The sequence below is a fragment of the Camelina sativa genome, chromosome 20, assembly GCF_000633955.1.
Source record: "Camelina sativa cultivar DH55 chromosome 20, Cs, whole genome shotgun sequence".
In the NCBI taxonomy this organism is placed as follows: domain Eukaryota; kingdom Viridiplantae; phylum Streptophyta; class Magnoliopsida; order Brassicales; family Brassicaceae; genus Camelina; species Camelina sativa.
In genome coordinates this window covers 11,992,474-12,014,415 of record NC_025704.1, presented here as the reverse complement: position 1 = coordinate 12,014,415, position 21,942 = coordinate 11,992,474, and the positions used below count along the sequence as shown (strand labels likewise).

The 21,942-nt window shown below is 34.5% G+C and overlaps 5 protein-coding genes across 7 annotated transcripts; 2 read left to right on the top strand and 3 right to left on the bottom strand.

The window, feature by feature from the left end:
- LOC104770571 (probable serine/threonine-protein kinase At1g09600) lies at positions 2,350 to 3,872 on the bottom strand. Of its 2 annotated transcripts, none has more exons than XM_010495020.2 (3): positions 3,523 to 3,872; positions 2,809 to 3,353; positions 2,350 to 2,700 (listed from the first exon to the last, which is right to left on the bottom strand). In XM_010495020.2, exons 2-3 carry the CDS (start codon positions 3,235 to 3,237, stop codon positions 2,368 to 2,370), a joined length of 762 nt encoding a protein of 253 aa, XP_010493322.1. In that variant the 5' UTR covers positions 3,238 to 3,353; positions 3,523 to 3,872; the 3' UTR covers positions 2,350 to 2,367. The 2 variants fall into 2 exon arrangements, with proteins under 2 accessions (XP_010493322.1, XP_010493321.1); XM_010495019.2 differs by having other exon boundaries at positions 3,473 to 3,864.
- LOC104770570 (NAC domain-containing protein 90-like) lies at positions 12,188 to 13,456 on the top strand. The gene is made up of 3 exons (XM_010495018.2): positions 12,188 to 12,396; positions 12,664 to 12,950; positions 13,052 to 13,456. The coding sequence occupies exons 1-3, from the start codon at positions 12,213 to 12,215 to the stop codon at positions 13,319 to 13,321; spliced, it is 741 nt and encodes a 246-aa protein (XP_010493320.1). The 5' UTR covers positions 12,188 to 12,212; the 3' UTR covers positions 13,322 to 13,456.
- LOC104770569 (GPN-loop GTPase 2 homolog) lies at positions 13,680 to 16,339 on the bottom strand. Of its 2 annotated transcripts, none has more exons than XM_010495016.2 (11): positions 16,240 to 16,339; positions 15,769 to 15,894; positions 15,451 to 15,495; positions 15,269 to 15,348; positions 15,106 to 15,180; positions 14,917 to 15,020; positions 14,654 to 14,810; positions 14,486 to 14,573; positions 14,308 to 14,380; positions 14,042 to 14,172; positions 13,680 to 13,934 (listed from the first exon to the last, which is right to left on the bottom strand). In XM_010495016.2, the coding sequence occupies exons 2-11, from the start codon at positions 15,858 to 15,860 to the stop codon at positions 13,883 to 13,885; spliced, it is 897 nt and encodes a 298-aa protein (XP_010493318.1). In that variant the 5' UTR covers positions 15,861 to 15,894; positions 16,240 to 16,339; the 3' UTR covers positions 13,680 to 13,882. The 2 variants fall into 2 exon arrangements, with proteins under 2 accessions (XP_010493318.1, XP_010493319.1); XM_010495017.2 differs by having other exon boundaries at positions 16,281 to 16,335.
- On the top strand, positions 16,594 to 18,362 carry LOC104770568 (vesicle-associated membrane protein 714). The gene is made up of 4 exons (XM_010495015.2): positions 16,594 to 16,933; positions 17,090 to 17,280; positions 17,438 to 17,601; positions 17,956 to 18,362. Exons 1-4 carry the CDS (start codon positions 16,714 to 16,716, stop codon positions 18,044 to 18,046), a joined length of 666 nt encoding a protein of 221 aa, XP_010493317.1. The 5' UTR covers positions 16,594 to 16,713; the 3' UTR covers positions 18,047 to 18,362.
- LOC104770567 lies at positions 18,813 to 20,981 on the bottom strand. The gene has a single exon (XM_010495014.2). The coding sequence runs from the start codon at positions 20,879 to 20,881 to the stop codon at positions 18,881 to 18,883; it is 2,001 nt and encodes a 666-aa protein (XP_010493316.1). The 5' UTR covers positions 20,882 to 20,981; the 3' UTR covers positions 18,813 to 18,880.

Below are 21,942 nucleotides of genomic sequence, written 5' to 3'. Positions count from 1 at the left end.
TTCTAAAATCCAAGAGATAACAAAAATCCAAATTTACAAGTCTTTACTAATTTCAAATCCATATCAAACACAATTATCGATCTGGAATGCATCAGATCTGAATCTAGATCGATATCAAAGAAACTGAAGGGGCTATTAAAAACTGTTTTAAAAGAATATAAATCCAAATTTAAAAGAGTTTACATATTCCAAATTGATATCAAAGAAATCTAAAAGCCCTAAATTTAAAAAAGCGATAGTCCAAATTGATAAACCCAGAAAGAAACAAAGAAAGAATGAACCTGCCTGCGATAGAACCAGAATCAATGTCGGGAATTACGTGTACGAGAGACGAAAGCGCAGAATCGCCGCGAAGAAGGATCGAGAATCGCCATGAAGAAGGATCGAGAATCGCCGTGAAGAAGGATCGAGAATCGCTGCGAAGAATCGCCGATGAACGAAGGAGAGAAGATCGTCGGTTGAGGAAAGAGAGAAGCACGGCGAAGTGGAGAGAAAATTAGGTTTCCTTCATTAAGGGTAAAAAAGTCTTTTTTACCAGAAAAAATGGTACCCTTAAAAATGGACCCTTCCCAAAGGCATTTTTAAAAAGTGGAAAGAAAAAGAGGCATTTTTGCTTTTCTTCCTTTTATTTTTGTTAAAATGTTACTATCATTTTTTGTAGTTACCAACGTCTCATACAACTTGAATACATTTTTAATGCAAATTCGTTATTGGCAAAAAACCCCACGCTCACTCAATTTATTATAGAAAACTCCTCATGTAGACAGTTTTATATAAAGTAAGAAATATATTAAATCCTTTTATATTATTTTTGATAGTATGTGTTTGACTTATATTATTTTTTTACTTTAGTTTTTTCTTCTATCAAAGAAAATATTAGATCAAAATAATATTAACGAATTAATTTTCAAATTTGAAGGAAAAAATTTACAAACAAAAACATTATTAATCTGAACTAAGTAATGACCCGTGCTAATATACACATTTCAAATTTTTGAGGATGTTATTAACGTTCTAAGATATATTTTGATAAAGAGTATTAATACTAGTATACGAAAAAATATTCATAACGATGTGATTGTGTAAGAAAAAACTATTCGTGAAATGGATTAAAATATATATATGGTGAATATGAAAATAAATATTATCTGATCGAACAAAATCAGACAATTTGCAGAAAACATGATTATTATGTATAACTAATATCACACGTTAGTAGACACACACACCAATATTTTTTTTAATAATCATCACGTGTTATAAATGGGACACAAAAGCTCTAGAAACAGTAAAACGTTACGTAGCTAATTCGTATTAGGCTGGAACGGACCAAGTCTCAAATCTACGTTAGCCACAAGAAAAGACACCTCAAAAACTATCAGTACGATGACAATTCTGTCGTCGTTAAGAAATAAATGCGGAGATTTAATTCTTTCTTGTAATTATCTGTGGCTGATGGCTCCATCGATCGATTTGTTTTCTTTCTCCTCTAGACTTTTCCTTAAGAAAAACTAAAGAAGTCTACGGGTTGACGAAAAAAAAAAAAAAGTCTACGGGTTGTCAAAACTTCCACCAGTTTTTATAATTCTACTTTTTATATCCAAAACTTACAAATTAACTATATAAAACTAAAAATAATAAATTTTCTAAGTAAAACTTTAAAGATAAACTAAAACTTATACTCGTCGTTGCAAGGTTTTCATTTAGCAAATACAATATTGATCTACAAAAACCGAAACAGACATAGATGATTAATATACATTCACCAAGTTTTGTAGTATGTTGATAAATCTTTTGGTTTTGGGTTCTTCTTTATTGATTCTTTATATCCGTGAATGTATATTAATTGGTGGTGCTTGTCGTAAGTGGCTCGTGGGTAGCATTTAAACACATGAGTTGGTGCTTCTGTCTACCTAGTGATCGAGCACCTTTTCCCAAACCAAACAAAATTAAATGACAACCAAAAGTGGTAGTTTGCCAAATTAACTTGTTTCAAATTGCATTTTGACAATTCTATATTAATAGAAGCAACCTCATTTAGGAAAAGTCTCGAGTTGACTCGTTTCTCAAGTATAAGTTGAGATTAATCAAGGTCGCAACAACACTTAAAAGCGAATTATTTGATGGGGACCCCGTGCACCTAACAACCCATGACGGTGATTATCTAACTACTGTATATTGGTTTATATTAGTAATTTAAGAGAGACCCCTAGTGATAGGTTAGATGACCCCTAAGGCATCTTTAAAGGGATAACTTTTTTTTTGTGTTCTTAGATTAAACATATTAGGAAAATAATCTAAGATCAGTTGTTAAGAACTTTTGCTAAAAAGTTAGTTATAGAGAGAACATGTTTAAGATCATAAGATTTAATTTTTTAGAAGTTGTTGCATATAACATTTGACGTAGGCAGCAGAAGAACCAAGTTTGTTTTGACGTCTACAAAAGTTGATATACTGAGAATAAGAGTACGCAAAGCATAGTAAAGGAGTAGTAACCTGAGGCTCTGAAAACTTGATACCGGGTATGGAAGCAAGTCCGACGAGATCATGATCAAGCCTTCGCATAACAATGATCTCTCTGGCCATAAACTTAACACTCTCTAAATCGCTAAGATCAAACCGAACTCTTTTAAGCGCAACAATCTTGTTATTAAGAAGATCACGAGCCTTGTATACACTGCTATATGTACCTTGTCCAATCTGCATCCACACAAGAAGCATTGAAGCAAGACATTCATGAAACAAGTTCATTTCATCAAAACAGAACAGATCGAAAAGACAAAAAAAAAGAAACAACAGCTTACTTACTTTCTCCAGTTTCTCAAAGGTACTTGCACGTCGTGGAGTCCAATTCACAAGTGCCTCACCAGCAACTGAGACTAACCAAGCTGGCCATCCTGCAGCCAATTCAGCCTCCTTTGAAACGGTTTCAACACAGGGACGAATCAAAACACTAGGCTCTCTCTTCAATTCCTCAGTAGGAGGATGAACATCATCTTCATCTGCATCAGTATCACCAATCTCAGAAATCTCCAGATGTTGTTTCTCAGAAAACCTACTTGAACTAAACTTGTCAGATTCAATCAACATAACTTTATTCAACCGATCTTGTTCCTCTTTAGTCTGGCTAGAATCATCAATCCTAGATGAAGTGATCCTCGAAGAACGTTTCTCTAATGGTTCTTTCCATGGTGGATTCTTCTTTGGAGACTTCCTCTTAGAGATTATACAACCCATGATAGAGAAGAAGTATCAACAACAAACAACAACAGCTCAGAATCTAAATCCCTAATTCATCATCCATAACAAAGACAACAACTTCAACGGCTCAACGAGACTCAATTTCACCATCCCTGAACACACACACAAAGCAATAAAAATCAAAACTTTGATGTCAAATTCAAACTCAATCAAGAGAGAAGATTGAACCCGATTAAGCAGAAGGTACAAGCTCAAGAATCCAAATTCATACACTGTAGAAGAACCCTAGTTGTTCCTCCAAATAGCAAACAAAGACAACACCTTTTGGGGGAGAGACAACGATCTTGATTGCAAAGACTTTAATAAACAGAACTGAAAGCAAAACCCATGAAAGAGGGAACTCGAATCAAGAGAGCAAGTGATGACTTTTTGGCGGAGACAGTGGGCTTAGACGAGGAGACAGAGGAGATGAGATCGGCATAATATCAAAGAGAAGAAATTGAAATCGCCCGTTTCGCCGTTTGGGAGAGAACAAAATAACCCGAAGAAGATGAAACAAGATTAATCTCTCGACGACCAAAATTTTGTTTCCAGTTAAATTTGAACACGTCACACAAGAACATAACAAATAACAGTTCTCAAATAAGATCAGTTTTTCTGATCTAAGCCCAATTTCTATTTTTTTCCAAATAAAATAAGCCGAGGAACACCCACCAAGTTATGCCTATAAAGATGGCCTAAGAGCATAATTATTGGGAGGCTGTTATAATGGAGGTTCTTAAATTTTTTATGAATTAATTGTGTATTGTTTTGAATATAAGGACCCATGATCTCTTAAATAAAATTTTCTCTTCCATTGGTAGATTCTTATTTTCGGTATCTTATTTTTGAAAATATTGTTTTTTAAATTTAAAAATTTTAAATAGAATAGAAGTGGTATAAATGTGTAAACATTTAAAATTTTATAAAATTAGAAAATATTGCATTTTAATTAATTTTCAAACATACAAAACATAATAAAAACATTAATACATATTACAACAGAAGTACAATACATAAATGGAGAGAATGATTAATTTTAATAGGGGTGGGCATTTAAACCAAACCGACCCAAACCAACCGAACTCAAACTGACCCAAACCAAACTCAATCCTACAATCCAACCATTCGGTTATGTTTTTTCTCAACCCAAATAGTTCGGTTTAAAACCGAACCAAACCAATAACCCAATATGTTTCTTAAATTAATTAATAATATTATTAAAATTATAATATGTGATTTTATCTATTACCACTTGCATTTGGTTTCTATATTACTTTATTTTAAATTTTCTAATAAAATTTACTAAATATAAATATAGATTTTATTATATTTAATATTAGGTATTAATTTAATTTTCTATTTTTTCTAATTTATTTGATTACTTAACTATTCTAAAACCATAATCAAATTTATTTTGTTACATTAACTGATTTTTAAACCGAATTAAAACCGAACCAAACTAAAACCAAACTAAACTGAACCAAACCAAACGTAAACCGACCCAAAGACAAACCAAACTAAACTAATTTCGGTTGAGTTTGGCTAGAGTTTTACTAAAACCGAATAAACCAAACCGAATCGAACCCGAACTTAAACCGAAATGCCCATCCCTAAATTTTAATATTGATTTGCTCTAAATTTTGCCCAAATATTCTCAACCAAATCATCTTGCAAGCATTTATTTTTTTCTCGATCACGAACATCCTTTCGATTCTTGAGCATAGTAGTGACACATGAAGGCCTGGGTGTTGGAAGCATGTAGTCAACTTCTGAAGCTCTACTTGACTCCATTTGTGCGAATTCAGTTTCATCAAACAGAGTATACCCATCTCGTTCGTCCTCTACTATCATATTGTGCAGTATGATACACGCTCTCATTATTTTCCCAATTTTTACCTTATCCCAAATAAGAACCGGATTTTTGACTATGGCAAATTGAGCTTGCAAAACTCCAAAAGCACTCTCTACATCTTTACGCACAGCTTCTTGTTGTCTTGCAAATAAAGAGGCTTTTGGAGTTTGTGGCAGTGGAATAAATTAGATAAAAGTATACCATTTTGGATAAATACCATCCGTCAGATAGTAAGTCAATTTATACTCATGTCCGTCAAAAAATGTGTGAGTACATGAGATATTTGTGTCACGGACTTGACAATATGTGGTACACAAAAATTGTAAGCAATATGTGGTAAAGTACAATGGCTTCACGGGAACATAGAGGGACTGTCACGGACTTGTCCTTTACGCTTCACGGGAACATGGAGGGACTGTCACGGAAATCCACTTCTTGGTCGACCTGATTCATAAAACAGAACATATTCAACTAACAAACTTGGTCGACCTGATTCATAAAACAGAACATATTCAACAAACAAACTTAATCCGATTCATAAAACAGAACATATTCTACTAACAAACTTAATCCGATTCATAAAACAGAACATATTCAACTAACAAAAGCATACATCTGATTCCTTGAACATAAGCATACATCTGATTCATGTTCCAAACACAAGATAGCATAGAACACTACAAACATAGTTAATAAAACACAAAGATTCAACCCGATGACATCAAATCATTAATTAATTTTTCCTTAAGGGCTTTTTCAGTTTCAGTAAGTGAATCCTTTTTAGCAATGAGAGCTTCAAGCATCACATGTAAGCTATGTTCCTTTTTCATAGCAAACTCCTTCTCCTTCAAAGCGAAATCCGCTTACTTCATCACATACATCCGCGTAACACGTTCCAGCTGAAACTCCAAGAAAGCTTTTCCATCCTCCTCCATAGCCGGTTTAGCCTTCCCCTTTGCAGCCTTTGCAGCATTTGCAGCCTTAACACCAGGAGGATGGGGCTGTGGTTCATCTTCAACATCAATCACAGGTTGTGCGGACACATCCTCACCCACCACCCTTCCCCTTTTCACTCCATTAACTTTAGATGATGTGCTAGCACACCATTTCTGATTATATCTTAACTCTCGCCAAGCATGCTCCAAGGTAAACCTCTGATTCTGATCATTGAAGTAAATTTAGTGTGCTAGCTTCATCATATCATCTTCGTTTTGTCCACTAGACTTCTCCCTTGTTGCAGCTTCGAAACAACCAACAAACTTGCACACCAAGTTGTTTATCCTCCCCCACCTCTGTTTACAATGACGAGCCTCTCTTTTTGGCTGACCTTCAGTATTCAGACATTCCGCATAGTAATCCGCAATCCTCTCCTAAAATGCTCCACGTCTTTGCTCATTGGATCTGATCGGATCCTTGCTAGTGTTAAGCCATGCGCTAACAAGCATGACATCATCAGAAGGTAACCATGCATTCCTTGACTTCCGGTTTTCTAGAGGAGATGCAGGTTCAGATGGAGCCTCCGAACATGGACTCTCACAATGAGTGTATTCGAGGTTTTGGGTTTCAAGTTGACTGGTTAACAGATTGAAGAAGCTTGGGGGCGGACGATATGGATTCATGGAGTCGTCTGAATCCATATCGTGTGTTAAAAGGATATTGAAGAAGAAGTTTTTACGGTTAATAGTGTGGTGTGTGTTTACTTGGTGTTTTTACTATGAGGATCAAGTCTTTCAATTTATAATGTTAGTTAGATGAATTTAACTTTCACAACTAGTTGCTTTAAATTTTGTATTTATGTTTTAACCTACACTACAACAACCACACAATAAACATCTTCACAACCATAACACAAACCATCATAGTTAAATTTTGATGTAGACCTCTCTAATAGGCAAGTACTAAACGTATTAATAACAACCAACAAACAAAGCAATATCATCAATGTGAGACTCGACTCTTACCTAAAATAACACCAAATTAAATGAAGAAAAAGAGGACGATGCTAAAATACCTTCCTTCATAGCCGAACAGGTAGCAGACTCTATACTCATGCACTTCCATCAATCCATTTGTCCCCATTTAACCTCAAAACAAAATAGAGACATATATCACAATCCGCAAATTACAATGAATATCAAACAAGGCCAATATACTTTGTTTTCTACAATCTAAATCGAACAATAACAATATACTTTGTTTTCTACAATCATGTCTAACCAACACAAAAGATCATTTATCAATCGGTACACAAACACAATCACACCAATAACAGAACACAAGCAGACCACAAACTGAACACACCAAAACGGAACACAAACACACATAATCAGAACACTAACAAACCAAAAAACTGAACACAAACAGACCAAATCGGATCACATGATTCTCAAGAACCCTAATCCCAATTTAAGCATCACTTATCAATCGGTACACAACACACCAATTCGGAACAAAAACAGACCAAATCGGAACACAAAGAACCAAGAACCCTAATCCGTGTAAACCATCAATTATAAATCAGAAAACAAACACACAAAGAATCCAATTTTTGAACAAACATCAAAAACTCTAATTTGCGATCCAAAATCAAATAAACCTAACTGTAAACCTAATCTTACAATTGAACTGAGAAACTTACACTCTCAATCGGATTGATTCCAGCATTGAATCGCCTTCCCCTTTGCAGCGCCTCCAATACAACCTCCACGACGATTCACTTCGCCGCCGCTACAGTCGCCTCCACCAAGATCTCAGCCGTGTCAAATCGCCTCCGACCAAACACGAGACTGATTCTATAACCTCCGATTAAAGCAGACATCCTTTGTCGGATCAAGACTTCGATCGCGAGTGAAGGAGAGAAAGGGAGAAAGAGAGAAAGTGAGAAACAAAAAAATGGTGGTCTGCATCCTAATTTTTTTTATCCTTTTGTATTTTACAGCCCAACCACTGAAATAAGGACACATAGCGTCCCTTAAAACCGAGTTCAGACTGTTAAATAAGAGGCTCCCTTCAATTTTTTCTTTTCTTCTGATTTAATTTCTTCCTACTAAATTCTAACAACCCCACTAACAACCCCTGATGGAGAAGGTCTAAGGCCCTAAACTATATATTTATATGTTCCCTATTAAATTCAGTACTAGTGATGCTCTACTAGTCATGGAGACGAACCTCACCTTGGTGTCCTTTATTTTCCGAACTGGTACATGGGTTCCATATCTAGAATTCCGAACACTTAATTCGTTATATAGTTTTTTAAAAATTTTAAATATCAGTTTACTTAGAGTACCACAAAGCTAGTTGATATGGGAAGCTCCTGCTCTTAATCTTAAAAAGTTATAGGCACAAATTTATCATCATCTTGTAATTAACTCCGAAATATGTGACGTGGAAATTTTCCGAATCTCTTGAAACATGGGGCATATAGTCTGATGGTTATATCGGTGTCACAATCTAGTAGTATATACATGGGTGAGTTGTTCACGAAGGAAAAAAAAAAGAAGCTAAAATATCAATACAGTTACATTCAAATATCTCCAAAATGTACACTTTATTTGATTTTCGGATCTGTGGTACAAAGTATCACGGTATGTATAAAGGTCATGTAGTGTAATCATACTCGATAATTAAATTTTGGAAAGTAATTTGCAACTATAAGATAATGCATGTACCAAGATAACTAACTTGCAAATGGCCGAACTTATGTCATGAATTAACGAAAATACCCCACAGCCAAGTCTTCTTCATCTCTTTGAACATGTTACATATACACTTAAGTCTGTATATGTAAATAAATTAAGTGTTATCTGAAATTTCTAACGAGAATTGTTACATGTACTTCAATTTTACAACTACATACCTCCCAAAATAGTTCGATTTTTTTTGTTAGGTCAAATATAGTTTCTTCTTTAACATCATACTTTTATAATATTACGCAGAAACTAGATAACAACCTGCACTATGTGCGGGATAAATCTATGTAGATAAAATTAATATTAATTATAAGTAAAGTTATTTTTGAGGATCTAAAATTTGTTTGTGTAAAAACAAAATATATAATCCATGAGAATATGTTTAGATCAAACTACTATGTATGAACTTAATATATAATCCGCTCTCTCTTCAATCTATGCAAGATTTTTTTTTTTGTTTGATTTTTTTGTGTAAGTATATGTTTCATGGAATAATATACCAATGGTTTTAAATAAGTTAATTGCCTGTGATAATTTAATTTTGGAAAATTAAATATGTGAATAGTAATCAGTTGTTTTAATAGGTGAATAAATTTGGGTTTTGAAAATGTTTTAGATCCAATAATGTTATAATAATTATATATGTTATAAGAATGACTAAAATATATTTTTAAATTGAAATGTTTGATTTTTTTAATTAATTGAAAATGAATATTCCTTAATTATATAATAGCAATTATGTGTAAATATCCATAAAAATGAGGGCAATAAATTCATTGATGTCTCGAGCTCTCTAACGACGACACATCAGCATTTTCTTGAAAATGCTTCTCAATTAATATATAGGGGATAATAATGATTATTGTGATAATTTAATTTTGGAAAATTAAATATGTGAATAGTAATCAGTTATTTTAATAGGTGAATAAATTTGGGTTTTGAAAATGTTTTAGATCCAATAATGTTATAATAATTATATATGTTATAAAAATGACTAAAATATATTTTAAAATTGAAATGTTTGATGTTTTTAATTAATTGAAAAGGAATATTCCTTAATTATCTAAAAGCAATTATGTGTAAATATCCATAAAAATGAGGGCAATAAATTCATTGATGTCTCGAGCTCCCTAACGACGACACATCAGCATTTTTTTGAAAATGCTTCTCTATTAATATATAGGGGATAATAATGATTATTGTGATAATTTAGTTTTGGAAAATTAAATATGTGAATAGTAATCAGTTATTTTAATAGGTGAATAAATTTTTTTTTTGAAAATGTTTTAGATCCAATAATGTTATAATAATTATATATGTTATAAAAATGACTAAAATATATTTTAAAATTGAAATGTTTGATTTTTTTAATTAATTAAAAAAGAATATTCCTTAATTATTTAATAGCAATTATGTGCAAATTATACTAAATAAAAGTAGGAGCTATAAGCTTCTTAAGGTGTCCAAATAGGATTTTAAACAACCAATAAAGATTAGCCATCTCAGTAATTAACAATTTTTTAAATTTCCAGAATTTCCTATATTAAGAATTATTTTAAAGAACCTATCATGATTTGACATGTTATTTATTAACATTTTCTAAGTTTCCAGAATTTTAAATTTATGGAAATAAAAGAACTATGTACAACATCCCACATCGGCTATAAATTTTTTAGACAATAGCTGAGAACCATTATAAATAAGACTAATATGCTTTCAACTATGAATGAGCATGAAGCTTGATTTACCAGACATCCAAGTTTTAAAATTTTTAAAATTTAAAATATTATAATTATCTATACTAATAAAAGTTGGAGCTATAAGCTTCTTACGACGTCCACATAGGATTTTAAACAATCTATCGAGATTTGACATGTCACTGATTAACATTTTTAAAATTTACAGGATTTTCTATATTAAAATTTTTAAAATGACCAACCATTATCAGATATAATATTTAACATTTTTAAAATTATGTAAATTTTTTTAATATGAAAAAACTTATAAATAAGTGTATGTACAACATCCCACATTGGATATAAAATTTTTAGAACTGGCTGAGAACCACTATAAATAAGACTAATATGACGAACACACTTTTTATTAGCTATACATGTGTTCATATTACTTTCTTTGCAAGTAATTTGCAATTTTATAGTATTAAGATTTTGGTTCAAGAAGTTTCAATACATGTGGATCTTAAACCGAATAAGTATACATGTGAAAATATCAATAATTGAGTGCATGTGGTGACTATGCTGATCCATGAAATTTTATGAGAAAATAAGCAATGATTTTGGTCTTGGAGTTTGATGGGTTAACAAATTATTAAGTGGAAGAATGTGAGAAAGCAGATTACGAAGAGGAAGAAGAAGAGTATAACGAAGAATCAGACGGTAAAAGTAATAATGAAAATTTGACAATAAAAATGACGAGAAAGAATATAAAAAGTAAGAAAACAATGGAAAAAAACACGAAAACAGAGATGGTGTTGTCAATTAAATATGAGAAAACAAGATTAATTCATGATTCAAAAAGTGTTTTGTTTGTTTGGCCGTGAAAAAAATGGTTTAGTATATGCAAGGTCACCAGTTCGAATGTCTGATCTGCCTCTCCTGGACGTCCAGTTAAATCCATGATTCTTTTGATCAGATTAGATTTTTTAGCACAACTGATTTTTATATTTTTAAAAATTTTGGTGTATCGTAAATAAAAGTTTGGCCTTAATAGTAATTTAAAATTTTCTATAAGATAATATTTCATATCTGTCATCAATAATATATAATTTTCACCAAAATATATCAAATAAACCCACGCGCAGCATGGGTTCAAAACCTAGTATCTATAAAAATAAGGGCAATAAATTTATTGATGTCTCGAACTCTCTAACAACAACATATCAACATTTTCTTGAAAATGTTTCTCTATTAATATATAGGGAATATATAAGGGATATATCTTCTCTAACCCTATAAAGTATGATTAATCTGAGTTTGCTTTTAAAAAAATACTATTTTCTAAAATTGGTAAGCCCAAATTAAGGAAAAGAAAAAAAATACTTTTTACGAGCCCAAAAAAAATACTATTTTCTAAAGATAGAAACTAAGGAAAAGAGACCGAAACTTGACGTCAAGACGAAGGCTTGACTTGTTCAATACACGTACGTCGACGTACGTGGCTCGTAAAAAGTTTACTAAACAGTAAACACAATAACGAAAGTAATCAAACCCACACACACAAAAAAGAACATCGTTGTCGTTACCAATCTCTCGTACAGTGAGTTAAAAAAAAAAAAGAAAAAAATAGAAAAACGCGTAGAGAACTTTTCTCCTTTCACTCGGAGAAACCAATCTCTACTTCGACAACTTATTTAATGTCGATGAGTCCATGACATTTAAGTTAATAATTAATACAGCTAGCTGCAATTAATGTGTTCGCTATATCATACAGAAATGGCAGACGAGGTTACAACTGGGTTTCGCTTCTATCCCACGGAAGAAGAACTGGTTGCGTTCTACCTACGGAACCAGCTCGAAGGAAGGAGTGATGTATCAGTACACCGAGTCATTCCCGTTCTTGATGTCTTTGAGGTCGAGCCTAGTCATCTTCCAAGTACGTTTTACGTTAACCTCTCTCAGATTAATGTCGTCGCTATAAACTATTGCATCAGAATTCATCATTACGAAAGTAGAGTCATTAGGGCATAATAAAAGTTAGGTTTTCTAGCACGTAAACTTCTCCATTTTGATGTTCGGTTTTGTTGTTTTAGAAAATTGTTAACCGTATCTAGATCGGTTTAGTCGGTTTATTCAGATTGAACACATGACTATATATGGTACGTAGTGTTGGTTTATTATATATACTTACACTGTCTTGCAGATATGTCGGGAGAGAGATGTCGAGGAGACGTTGAGCAATGGTTCTTCTTCGTGCCAAGACAAGAACGCGAAGCTAGAGGAGGTAGACCGAGTAGAACCACTGGTTCAGGATACTGGAAAGCAACTGGATCACCTGGTCCAGTCTTTTCCAAAGACAACCGAATGATTGGAGTCAAGAAAACTATGGTTTTCTACACTGGAAAAGCACCAACCGGAAGAAAAACAAAATGGAAGATGAACGAGTACAAAGCCGTTGACGAAACAGTCAACGCTTCCACAGCTCCTCAGGTACTTTCACTTGCATATATATAAAAGTTTTCACTGAAAAGATTCTTGATTAAAGTTTGTAATTAACTTTTTGTTTTCTGGATTTCTTGAAATGTTTGTAGGTGAGACACGAGTTCAGTTTATGTCGTGTCTACGTAACAACAGGAAGCTCGAGAGCTTTTGATAGACGTCCTCCTGTGGGAGTTTTGCCGCCAGAGAGAATGCTTACAAGTGAGGTTGCAGTAGCTGGGACATCATCGTTTCGTGTCGAAAGCTCGCCGGAAACTTCGATTTCAGGTGGAGAACAACATGTTGATCTCTCTATGAATGTAGATTTGGTTGAAGGATTAACGGAACCAATTTGGGAATGGGAACAGCTGAGTTGGCCTTGAAGCTTATATAGATTGGCATTTATAATCAAGCAATGTTTGAATTGCTTATAGTTTCTGACCTGAAATATTATCTTCTCATTATTTTACCTTGTAATAACGTCATACTTTGAGCAAGAATAAATGACCCAAAAAGTTGCATTTGAGATGTTTCTCTAGAGAATGTGGGAGCCATGAGCACGTGTGATTTGTAATTCAGAAACTCAAAAAGTCCAACACCTTGACATTATAGCTAACCAAGACGGAATAATCAACGAAGTGGAAAATATAGTGAGACAAAATTTAGCAAAAAAATAGTACTCCTACTAATTATGTGACTAGTAGTAAATTTTGATAGGCAGAAAATATAAAAGGTGCAAACAAGGTGATTAAGTCTGATTAGTTTACTCATCTCAAAATTAGCATATTCATTGAACCAAAGCCAGTAAGTTGTGTGATTGTGTAGACTTAAACCGAACCCAACAATACAAAAAGGCTCATACAAACCGTTACATGGTTTGGTTCAGAGAGATTTAAACCAGATTCTTCATCTTCTTTGGAAGTTTCAAGCTCTGTCTCGATTCCTCAGTCTTGTGTTTCCTCGTCGTTCATGTATTTCTCTTGCACAGCCGCAACTGTGAAGACTATATCGTTAAAGAAACAACTCTGGTTTAAACTAAACTCACAGCTACTGATTAGAGAAGCAATGGTTAAGAAATAAAAAATTTTATTAAAAAAGGATATCTGTTATAATCCCAATCAGTTTGACCAACTGCAATCTTGCTGTATTCAACCACACTTGCATCAATCCCGGAAAATATATATCCATTGCTCTTGTCAATGAGCTTTACCAGATTCCCAACACTTTCCTTATCCTGAAAACAAAAACAAAATAGTGATAAAATGCTTGCAGAGAGAGAGAGAGAGAGTGGTTCAGGGGAGATAAAATAGTGATAAGATGCTTGGAGAGAGAGAGAGAGAGAGAGAGTGGTGCAGGGGAGATCTTAAACCTGAATATCCAAGGTTGTAAAATTTACAAGACTGAAATCTTCAATGACGCTACACAGCTCTTTTGTTAGCTTTCTGCAATAAGACCATCGAACTCATCAGATATCGAGAGTGCATTTAAGCGGTAACTGATTGACCATTCCAACTTCCATGTATATTCAGAAGATGTTTTATATCAACCTGTACTTAGCAGAGCGAGGATCTTGACCAAGATGGTGCTCCAAGTATGATAAGTCTTGAACATCGGTATAGAAATCTAAATTAAAAGCTACATGACACCAGAGATGGTAGTTAGTGAGTCTATGTTATACTTTTGCATAATCGATGTTACGAGAAAAAAAAAGATACCTAGCTTCCCGTAGCTGCCAATCAGATCGATTTTAGACAAGACATTGACATGTGGGAGTTCCATATGAAGCATTGTGGATAAGGAGAGAAGCAATGCGCTTACATAGTTCCCGGGATCACTACATAGATGGGCATCAATTAGTTGCACAGCAGTTAACTGCAGAACAAACAAACAAACAAAAAAAAAATTCATCAGATTATATGTAGACTCTTCAGTAAGGTTCATTTAGCTAGTAAGGTAACAAGTATAGAACAGCTCATACTCTAAGGTTTAATGATTTTATCAGCTTCGTGAGAACATTCTTGGTACTGTTATGAATGAAGAATAACTCCACTTGGCCAGGAAAATCAAAGAGAATGTAATGGTCTGCAAATGTTTCAAAAACCTTTTCACTTTAACGAAGTGACATTACGTTAAAAACAAAAAAGGAGAGACTTATTGTGTTGCTAACCCTTGAGAAGAGGCTTTAATTTCGATTCCAGCCAGTCAATGTTTTTCTCCAAGTACTCCATACAATATACAAGACCTGTGTCATTAAAAAATTTGTTATTGAATTGACCAAAGATAAATAAAAATATTAAGACGAAAAGAAGAATCAAGATGGCAAAATTCACCTCCATTAGGACCAAGCGAGTGTTCCAGCATAACATCTTCTAACTTAATCAGGTCTTCGATATTCACAGCACACTCATAACTAAGATTAATGTCAAGAAACAACTCACACACCTAGAAAAAATTTCATGGCTACACGCCAATTTCAATCATATTTAATAATTTTGCATAAAGAAAAGGATACGGTAATGCATCGTTCGCAGGATCCAAATTAACAATAGCAACCTTCCTGCCGAAAACAAAGAAACTCAATGTTAAGAAGATATACTTCCGGAGAAGTCCTCACGAATCTGGAAAATCTCTCTTGCAAGACAAAGATGAGGGGCAACAACATTTCACATGTCTAAGCTAAAATTTCTGGAATTTGACACTCTTGTAAATTAAAGTTTGGAACTTTGTAAATTTCACAGAGCTAGAGACAGAAAACAAATGATACGATACAGCTACAAAAGTAAGCTTCTTTCTTCGATCCAAAAAGAGAAAAAAAGAAAGAATATGAAACCTGCCGATAAGAGGGAGGAACTGAGACATGCCATTGCAGTAAGTGGTCTTGCCTGATCCAGGAGGACCTATCACTACTTGTCCAAACACCATGGTCTTGGAGAAACAGAAGAAGAATGACACCAATCTGATTAGAACCAACCAGAAAAGAAAAAAGCACATTACTTTCAAAGCACAATGAATGAATACTCAGTAGAGAACAACAAAACCCTTCAAAACAAGGGTCTGTCTTTAATACTCTAATCACTGAGCTCGTAGCAGGCAACAAAAATTAGAAATCGGATAGGTCATCTGTTCAGTCGGAAACAGAGAACACACAATCCTGCCATTATTATCAAACCCAATTCCTAACCCTAGTTTATCATGAAACAAACACTTCACTGGAGAAAGAAAAGCAGAGAGCATTGATTCGAGAACATAACCATCATCTTAGACTCAACCGTATACAGAACAGAAAAAGAGAGAAGCTCGCCTGTGTAATTCGTCGGACGGTCGGAGTTAGAAGAGGCTCACCTCAGTCGCCTGTTTCGCCGGAGACTCGTCGAAGTAGGCTCGCTCGTCAACAATGGAGAGACTCGCAATCGGTATATTTAAACGTGGGTCTTCTAATGGTTATACTCGAACCGAACCGGAAAAATCATAATTAAAAAGAAGTAACCGATCGGGTTTAAGTGGTGTATCCGAATCCGAACCGAGAAGCGTAATTTTGGCCGGTTCGGTTCGGGTAATTTGCCTAGGGGGTTAAAATGTTAGAAAATATAATCTGTAGGTGACAATTAAAAAATGTAACAATAGAAAAGGGGTTATATACGAAACGTTTGCTCATAACCCTATAACTTCGTATTTTTAAACTCTGCTCAGATCGCAGCAAAGCCGACGTTGAACTTTCTCACCGCCGGAGCGCGTGATCCACACTCTCTGACGTTATCCGATTTAAGATTCTCCGATGGCGATTGTATACGCGGCTGTGGCGAGAGGTACGGTGGTATTAGCGGAATTCAGCGCCGTTACGGGAAACACAGGCGCCGTGGTGCGACGGATCCTCGAGAAGCTGTCGCCGGAGATCGCCGATGAAAGACTTTGTTTCTCACAAGACCGTTACATCTTCCATATTCTTAGATCCGATGGTCTTACCTTTCTCTGTATGGCCAATGATACCTTCGGAAGTAAGAATTTTCTCCCAATCGTTGGATATGTTTTGAGATTTATGGTTATCGAAATTTGCCATGGATTTGAAGTGTTTATTGTATATGATTCACGAGTTTTAAGGTCGTCTTCTCTGCGTAACTTATGTTTATGGTGTTGGTGATTGGATTTTGTAGGGAGGATTCCGTTTTCGTATTTGGAAGATATTCATATGAGGTTTATGAAAAACTATAGAAAAGTGGCGCATCAGGCTCCAGCTTATGCAATGAATGATGAATTCTCAAGGGTTTTGCATCAGCAGATGGAGTTCTTCTCTAGTAATCCTAGTGTTGATACTCTCAATCGTGTTAGAGGAGAAGTCAGTGAGGTATAATTCTTCTTTAGCTCACATGCTTCTCTATATCTGTCTTTGGTGGAAGTGTAGTCAGTTTGTTCCACGGTTCAAGGGCTCCTATATAACTATTATTTGATATCTCTGGTGGAAAAGGTTAGTTTTCTCATTGTTGTGTTTTCGGGTTTTACAGATTCGATCAGTCATGGTTGAGAACATTGAGAAAATAATGGAGAGAGGTGATAGGATTGAGCTTCTTGTTGATAAAACAGCAACAATGCAAGATAGTGCATTTCACTTCAGGAAACAATCTAAGCGCCTCCGTCGAGCTCTTTGGATGAAAAACGCTAAGCTCTTGTAAGGATCTCTGTCTCTTCTTGATTCTCTTGATTTTCTTTGGTTTTTGGTAGTTACTAGGTACACCAGTATACATTCTTTGTGTGTTTAACTCGCCTTTTTGCATCATAGTTTACTAGTATATTTCTTCACACATACATTAGTTCTTAGCTTGGGAGATTTCTCCTCGACAAAATACCAAAGTATTTGGAAAGAGTTCATATCCCTTATTATTGGCTGATAAAAGCTATACTGCCTTAGTTCCAACTTTGCATAGAGAAGTGTACTATGTATTGTTATTATGCTTTTCGTGTGTTCCAGATAATTATAATTTCTCATCTCTCGGTTTTAACTATCATTGTTTGTGTTCGACAGGGTACTGCTGACGTGCTTAATAGTTCTTGTGTTGTACATAATAATCGCATCTTTCTGTGGAGGCATTACTTTACCGTCGTGCAGATCTTAATCTCTAGCGGCCTTATCTAAGGTAACCTGAAACAGACCACTGTTTTTGTAAATCAAATCAGTCGCATCCTTTCAGTTTCCAGTCTTGGTTTTTGCAATGAAAATGAGAGTGAGTTTGAGGTTACATGTCATGGATGGTCCTCCTCGCTTATGTAACTCTTGTAAATGTCAAAATGATACAGAGGTTTTATTGAACACTTGCCTTGTCTTGTAGATTTTAGTCACTTGAGTGAGTTTGTTCCCTGTATTTCCAATACTCTTATCTGCTGTTTCTTTTATAATTCTTGCATTTGCAATAAACAATCACATATTCGTTATTTATATTGTTAAAATTGACTTTGAGTTTTCATCTTGGTTTACATTTCTGGATTTACAAATATTTGCTCCTTTCATCCCTGTCTCTGTTTTCATTAATTAAACCATATTAGTTGCTACTACATTTTTTTTCGCAAATTTGTCATAACTTGTTACGACTTATGTAAGCCGTCGCAAACTTAAGTTCTTATTAGGAACTTAGGAAAATATTATGTCGAAAACATGTTGCAAGGTTTGCAAGAATCTTGTAGTAACCAATTGGAGAAGATCATTAGAATTATGATTTACCACTAAAGCTAAAACAATCCAATCTAATTAAACCGTCATATTCACTTTTAAACTGAACTGAATAAGTTTCAGTTTAAACCAACCTTCTCTCTCGATGAAGACAGTACTAATAACATAACCAAACTACAGGAAAGGTAAATAAGCACATGTATGTATATCGCTCTATTAAATGGTGGTAGTTGGAAAGAAACACTTACATCCAAAAAAATTCAAGATTGAATGAAATAATCAGCTATATAGTAGCTGGATTGATAGACAATGCACATGCATCGGAACAAATGTATCCAATGTATGGATCACAAAGCTTTAAAATAATAGGCGCTGCGCATCTGGAGTGACAATTTGCACAGAACGGGCGAGAACTATGGTTGTTAGGAACCACTTCAACTTTAACTCTAATGTAGTTGATGATGCGTCCTGGCATGAGACGTGAAAAGTCTCCAAGTACACATTTGATATGTGCAGTGACCCCGCAATCAGAGCAAGTGTAGAACCACTTACTTGGATCTGTTTCCGCCTCGCAAATATCGCACCAATATTTCCCGTTTGCATTTTCGCCATAGCATAGGGAAAGAGGATGATCGTCGCAGCTATGTTTTACCACTTTTGGTAGATCAGTACAGTGTAAATCCAGATCAAAGTCACAAGTATCACAGCAAAGCAGATGATCATATATCTGTGTATAGCATGCATCACAACAGTGATTGTCCTTCTTTTCGTAATATAGAGGATGTTTGTGACCATCATGAATGACCGGTTCAGAACGTGAACCACAGCGGACATCTAAAACCCACCAATCAGAAACATACCTGAAACCAGTAGACTTCATTCTACAAGCCTTACAGCGGAAAACATCGTGGAATCTAAAATCTTTGCTAGCGAATGTACGTGGTGGTCTGGACCATAGTGTGAATGGTTTTGTGTTGAATACAAGTCGTTTCTTTTTTGGAAGATTAGCACACTTCTCATGGAGAATGAAACGACATTCCTCACAGTTATAGACCGGATCGGAATACACAGGAAGGACGCATGCTTCACAACGTGAGCCTTCGTCACGATTGATATTGTCCTTGTTGAGTCTTAGATTATGCTCTTCATGACTGAAATGCTTGATCAAGTTATCACTCACCACTTTGAAAGGTGCAATATCTTCGTTATCCTCAGGTGTCCCTTCGAGTTCTACTCCATCCCATACGTCTTTTCTTGTTGCACATAGTGAATGAGCAGCGTAGTTGGGGCAAATAGCGCAAGAATAAGCTCCATTGTATTGACTCATATCTTTTCGACAAATCCCGCATTTCGAATACCCAACGCCGAGATGATGAGTAAGAGAGATACGATGATCGTGACGGTTTATGTTTATGACACGTGGTAAGTCAATACAAGTTCGATGGACAACAAAGCCGCATTGAATACACATGTAAGGACTTCGATCACCTTGCATCCCGCAAGCATTACATTCAAATGAGATTTGTCTTGACAAGAGGACAAGTCGATGCTCGTGCGTCTTATGATGCTCGATAGCGAGAGGTGGTGGATCTTTTGTACAACACCGGCATATGGTGAAGTTGCATATCGAGCAACGATAAAGCACATTGTTTGGTCGATCTCCACATAGAAGACATGTCTTCTCGGCATCACTATCTAATGATTCGTATAGGATTAATTCGAGAGGATGTTGAGGATGAGAAGGATGATTTACCTCTTGGGAAAGATTGACACACTCGACATGAAAGCTGACTTTACATTCAAGACATGCATAAGAACATCCACCATTATAGCCCTTGCAAATTCCACATTGGCGCTGACCTGGCGTAGCCGGTTCTTTCAAGAAGACAACTGGATGATGATGAGACTTCGGATGCTCAATAGTAACCGGAAATGGATTTATCCCACATGTGAGATCCACGGCGAAATCGCATTTTGATGAACAACGGTAACCAAAAGCAAAAGAAGACTTGCCACATAGATTACATTTACATGGTTCTTGTAGAGAACGAGTGTGGAGTTTGAGAGGATGCTGAGGATGAGAAGGATGGTTGAGGATTTCTGATGCAGCCTCGGCACACTCTTTGTGAAAGAACCAACCAGTAGAGGAAGGCTCGTTGCAACGGTAGCCACCATAGATGTGACCTTTTACTTTGCAGCCTTTGCAATAACCTTTAACAAAACGAGACGAAATGGTCAAAGGATATTTGTGAGTTTGTAGTTTTATGGGTGCAGTTGGATCCATTTTTTTTGTGGTTTTGATCTTTCGTGATTCAAATGCTGTTTTTTTTTTTTTTTGGAGATCTCAAGGTGAGTACTCCATATACAAATGCATATTCGTAAAATATAACAAAGACTCGTCATGTATGAACACCATCATATGATTTGAGAATTCAACTAATATACTATAATATATATAGTTGAATTATTACATATTGATATTCCTAACTAGATACAACCTGCATTAAATTATCTTATCATCGTAAACAACCGATGAATATAATACTAACAAAAAAAATTAATTTCCTAAATTCAACATCTAACATGGTAACAGCTACGATATATAATTATTAGGTAGCAACTAGCAACCCGCACCATGTGCGGGATAAATCTATGCAGATAAAATTAGTGTTATGAGTAAAATTATTTTTAAGGGTTAGTGTTATGAGTTATTTTCAATGATCTAAAATTTGTTTTTGTAAAAAAATATATATAACTCGTGAGAATATATTTAGATCAAACTATTATGTATCAGTAAATATATAATCTGTTTTTTTTTCAATCTATGCAAGATTTTTTATTTTGTTTAAATTTTTTTGGTGTAAGAATATGTTTTATCCATGAAATATAATACCAATGGTATTAAATAACTCATATAATAGTGATTATTGTGATAATTTTATTTTGGGAATTTGAAATATGTGAATAATAGTCAGTTTTTTAATAGGTGAATAAATTTCGGTTTTGAAAATGTTTTAGATCTAATATTGCTATAATAATTAAATAAGTTATAAAAATGATTAAAATATATTTTAAAATTGAAATGTTTGATTTTTTTAATTAATTGAAAAGGGATGTTACTTAATCATTCAAGTTAGCAATTATGTGTAAGTAATCATTAAAATGAAGGCAATAAATTCATTGGTGTTTCGAGCATTCTGGCGACGACACATCAGCTTTTTCCAGAGAATGCTTCTCTTTTTTAATATATAGAGGATAAATATTGAATCATTTCTTCATATTCCTTATTCTCGAGTCTTGAGATCTATATATATATATATATATATATATATATATATATATATA

Bases quoted from the DNA above. Each gene is read 5' to 3' on its own strand.
- LOC104770568 (XM_010495015.2), top strand. From the start codon at position 16,714: ATGGCGATTGTATACGCGGCTGTGGCGAGAGGTACGGTGGTATTAGCG. The intron at 16,934-17,089 runs GTAAGAATTTTC...TGGATTTTGTAG, and splicing joins GGCCAATGATACCTTCGGAA to GGAGGATTCCGTTTTCGTAT. The intron at 17,602-17,955 runs GTAAGGATCTCT...TGTGTTCGACAG, and splicing joins ATGAAAAACGCTAAGCTCTT to GGTACTGCTGACGTGCTTAA.
- LOC104770571 (XM_010495020.2), bottom strand. From the start codon at position 3,237: ATGGGTTGTATAATCTCTAAGAGGAAGTCTCCAAAGAAGAATCCACCA. The intron at 2,701-2,808 runs GTAAGTAAGCTG...GTGTGGATGCAG, and splicing joins CCTTTGAGAAACTGGAGAAA to ATTGGACAAGGTACATATAG.
- LOC104770570 (XM_010495018.2), top strand. From the start codon at position 12,213: ATGTGTTCGCTATATCATACAGAAATGGCAGACGAGGTTACAACTGGG. The intron at 12,397-12,663 runs GTACGTTTTACG...ACTGTCTTGCAG, and splicing joins CGAGCCTAGTCATCTTCCAA to ATATGTCGGGAGAGAGATGT. The intron at 12,951-13,051 runs GTACTTTCACTT...AAATGTTTGTAG, and splicing joins ACGCTTCCACAGCTCCTCAG to GTGAGACACGAGTTCAGTTT.
- LOC104770569 (XM_010495016.2), bottom strand. From the start codon at position 15,860: ATGGTGTTTGGACAAGTAGTGATAGGTCCTCCTGGATCAGGCAAGACC. The intron at 14,574-14,653 runs GTATCTTTTTTT...GGTGTCATGTAG, and splicing joins TGGCAGCTACGGGAAGCTAG to CTTTTAATTTAGATTTCTAT. The intron at 13,935-14,041 runs ATATCCTTTTTT...TATAGTCTTCAC, and splicing joins ACTGATTGGGATTATAACAG to AGTTGCGGCTGTGCAAGAGA.
- LOC104770567 (XM_010495014.2), bottom strand. From the start codon at position 20,881: ATGGATCCAACTGCACCCATAAAACTACAAACTCACAAATATCCTTTG.